Here is a 4,615-nt window from a genome sequence, read left to right as displayed (position 1 = left end):
AATAAATATATGAATATACATATAATTATTTTGAATGATAATAAAAAAAAAAAAAAATTAATACATCAAAAAAATTATAACATCAAAAATTAAAGTATAAAATAATAAATAAGGCAAGTAATATATATATAAATATATATATAAATATATATATATATATATATATATATATATATATTAAAATTATAATATTAATTAGTGGTATAGACATAATTAGTTATATATACCTTCTTTAATACATAATCAAAAATAAAAATAAATTATAATTATATATCCAAATAAATATATTAAATATTAAACATTCAATTGTTTAAAAATATATGTGTGTGTATTTCTTTTCTTTTTTTTTTTTTTTTTTTTTTTTTTTTTTTGGTTCTCTGAAATATAATTCGGTTCCTTTAACCCTGCACACATACATTCATTTATATGCTCATATATTTGTTATCAATAATATATATATATATATATATATATATATATATATATATATATATATAGTCATATTATAGTACATTACATTTTTTAATTTTATTTCATTTGATTATTTTTATTTCTTTTGTTCACTTTGATATAGATACCTTTTCTTGTTGTAATGTAATATTTATAGGCCAACCTACAGACATTCGTGATAAAAAATATTGATCAATTTTTTCTATTGGATTTAGAATAAATATTGGTATATTAAAAAGTAAATTTTTGTCTTTTTTCTTGGTGTCTTTATCAGTAGAAAAGTCAATTATTTTTGTTGAATTTGCTATATATAATGGAATAACATTCAATGTAATATTATCATATAATAAAGAGAAATATAGAACATCTCCTCTGTATCTGAATATATATAAAACACAACACCACATAACTAACTCTATTGTATATTCAACAAGGGTTAGATTTCCAGATGATGATTTAAATAACATATTTAATGTATGTAGTATGATTTCAAAACAAAAAAATATGATGATTACAGATAAATATACTTTATACATATTTAATTTTATACGAATCGATTCTTCCCAAGCATCTATACCTACATCTCTTACAAAAGATAATTTTAATTTTAAAAAATTAATAATAGATAAAATATTATATACTAATATAAATAAAAGAATAATATATAAACTTATTAATATAGGAGTACTATTAATTATGTTTAATTGGTTTATTGATGTTATAATATATATAATACTTATAATTAATGTTAAATATAAACTTTCTTTTTTATTAAAATTTCCTCTTGTTATCATATATCCTTTACTAATCAAAAGTAAATTTCCATGAAATATTGTACTAAACATAGTATTCAAAGCCATATATCCCATAAGTGTATATTCAACACAATTATTATTTACATATGGACATTGCATACAAAACATTAATAAAAGTATATAAAAAGATAATCTTATTAATGAAGGAGATATTAATAATCGATGTAAAGGATTTAACATTTGTCTCCACATTTTCTGTACTAATATTATATAAACTATATTTATAATTAACCATGCTGGAATAAAAAATAATATTAATGCCCATTTTATTTTATTAAATTTATTACAATTGAATATATCTGGTCTCAATTGATCAACATAAACCGAAAAGCTTTTTCCTTCTTTTATATACTTTTTCATATTATTAATTAATATATCGTTAGGTATAGGATAAAATGGATATACAATTTCTTCATTCATATATACATCTCCAAGTAATCCTAAATTACTACTAACCTCAAAAACGTAATTACTATTATTGTAGTTAATATAATAATAATAATAACTCCTTTCATTCTTATTAGCATTTCCTGATGTCTTATTCTTTATATTTTCTTCATTACACTTTTTTAAGCAATGTGAAGCAATACTTTTATTATTATTATTATTACTATTATTATTACTAACAATCTGTTTATTATTAATCTTGTCATCGTACACATAACTATCATCATTATTACATGTACAAGTATCTTCCAACATTACCTGCGAACTCATCTTATCTTGTATCTCATATATATATGTATTTTTATTATTTTGTATTTTCTTTATATATTTTTCATATAAAACATTTTTGTACCTATTTATATGACCAAACATCCAAAAATAAAGATTATATAAAACCTTTAAAAACAAATCAATATACATATGTAGTGGTGACAATATATCCAATCTTCTTTTATTATTCTTATATTTTCTATATAATCCCTTTTCATTTTCTATATCCATTTCGTATAAATCCTTTTTATAATGTAGTTCATTCCTTATGTTCCCATTATTTATTTCAAAATTTATTATGTTCTTTTTCATTATCTCCGATTTTGTATTTATAGGACACACTAATTTTTCATCATTTTTTTCATATATAAAAGAATTATTTATATTATGATAATAGCACATACCATTTCTTGTTTCGTAAATATCTGTACAGTTGTGTAGATCACTTATATGACACTTATTAGTATATATTTCTTTGTTATATTGATAATAATTATTGTAAAATATATATCCATGGTTATTTTTTGGGTTATTATAGATATTATAATTCGTATCATTCATATTTTTCACATTATTCATACTAATCATATATTTCATATTATTATTATTATTCTCCCTTATGTTGTTCATTCCATTTATGTTTTGTTTTTTCGGTGCGACAAATTCAGGCCCACTTTTTATTGTATAATTTTCATATACATCATTTGTATTATTCTTATCATATATATCTTTTATATAATCAAATTCATATTTATTTGAATAAGATACAATTAAATATATTATAACTTCCTTTTTTAAATGGTCATATATATAAAGGACTTTTTCTTTTTTACTAATATTTTTTTTTGTAAATTTATTTTTCTTTAACTTTTCATTTATATTTTTTATTCCTTGTGTATTATTAATTTCTTCACTTGGTTTATTATATTTTTCATATGAAGTGTACATAAATAATGTGGAAAAGGTACATTTATACTTTGTTGGGAAAGAGCACGTTGTGATGCTACTTTTATTATTTTTGTGTATATCATTTTCATTATATAATTGTTTATATTTCACATATCTGGATATTATATTTATATATTTGTTATCATATTTTATGCCCTTTTTCATACAAAATACACATGGATATCTCGAAGGTATGGACTTTGTTAGTTCTTTATGTGATGTAAAATTCTCTTTATTTGTAACCTTTTTATTATCTAACAAATCATTCTCTTTGTCACCTTTATTTTTCTTTTTTCTTCTTTTACTATTTCTGTATAAATTTATGTTATTATATTTCATATGTATATTATTATATATTTTTTCATGATAACTAGAGCAATAATTTTTATTTGATAAATCACATTCCTTATTTTTATCACATGATGATATATATATTTCATATGTATTAATAAATGGAATATTTTCCTTAGGAGTTCTTAAGATTTTCTTAAAAGTATATATTTTTTCTATATACTTTGGTATATGATGTTCATATAATTCATAAACTAAAAAAAAATTTTTGTGTGTACCACAAGGACTATTTTCTATAGTGTTTTTTATTTTATTTCTTTTATATATAAAATGATAACCATTTTTACAATATAAATTATTTGAATTTATATTTTGTATAAATATCGCATCATTATTAAAAGGATAAATATTATATTCTCCAAAATATATATTATTATAATTTATATTATTTTCAAAGAACATTCTTAAATAATAAAAGCTGTAAATTTTATTCATATTTTGTTTTATTTTCCAAATAAGAATATTTGGCTTTGTTTTAACTGAATTGTTCATATTTTTTTCTTTTTCATTTTTTTTCTTTTGTTCACGAATATTTCTCTTATATTGTTTCTTTTCTTGGATATCCTGAACAGTATTATATGATATGAAATTAACTCTTGTTATACTTTCTTTCGTTATATTCTTTGTCACCTTTTGTTCATTTGTCTTATTATTATTATAATAAATGGTGAAACAATAATTTTTATAATCTACATTTTCTTCAACAAATGAAATATTTCGTGGCAAATGTGGATAATTGTTTTCTACCACATCAAATGGGAAAACATTACGTGTCTTTATATTTAAAGAAGCATAAACAAATAGGACACATATTATATGAAAGCAACTAAATATAAAATATAATATTAAAACTTTCATTTTATATTTATTTCTTCATATGATATATGTATTTATTAAGCAAAAGCGAAAAAAGAAGGGAAATCATTATATTATGTTCATCGTGTCACTTATTCTATATATATATATATATATATAAATATATATGTTTGCATATGTATTCTTTTTTTTTTTTTTTTAATAAAACATAACTAAATGTTTTATTTTTTATTATTTATTTAAAAATTTTTATTTCATTATTATTATATTTTTTTTCTTCGGCTTCTTTTATAAAAGAAAAAATGTTATTTCCATTTTGTGCAAAAGAAAAATAAAATAAAAAATAATAATAATCACGTTGAAATAAATTATAATTTATTAAATTTGTTAAAATTATATTAAAATAACAATAAGAAAAAAAAAAATATATAAAAAAAATAAAACAAAAAAAAAAAAAAAAAAAAAAAAAAAAAAATAAAAATAAATAAATATATATATATAAATTTATAAATTATAAA

General features: G+C 18.7%; 1 protein-coding gene across 1 annotated transcript; it reads right to left on the bottom strand.

The window, feature by feature from the left end:
* Positions 1-560: 560 nt before the first annotated feature.
* Positions 561-4,139, bottom strand: PRSY57_1445600 (putative membrane protein; the record flags this gene model as incomplete). The annotated part of the gene is made up of 1 exon (XM_012910052.2): positions 561-4,139. The coding sequence occupies one exon, from the start codon at positions 4,137-4,139 to the stop codon at positions 561-563; it is 3,579 nt and encodes a 1,192-aa protein (XP_012765506.2).
* Positions 4,140-4,615: the final 476 nt, after the last annotated feature.

The sequence above is a fragment of the Plasmodium reichenowi genome, chromosome 14 (genome assembly GCF_001601855.1).
Source record: "Plasmodium reichenowi strain SY57 chromosome 14, whole genome shotgun sequence".
Taxonomy (NCBI): domain Eukaryota; phylum Apicomplexa; class Aconoidasida; order Haemosporida; family Plasmodiidae; genus Plasmodium; species Plasmodium reichenowi.
Note: the sequence above shows the minus strand (reverse complement) of the source record. Positions and strands in the feature narration are given on the sequence as shown.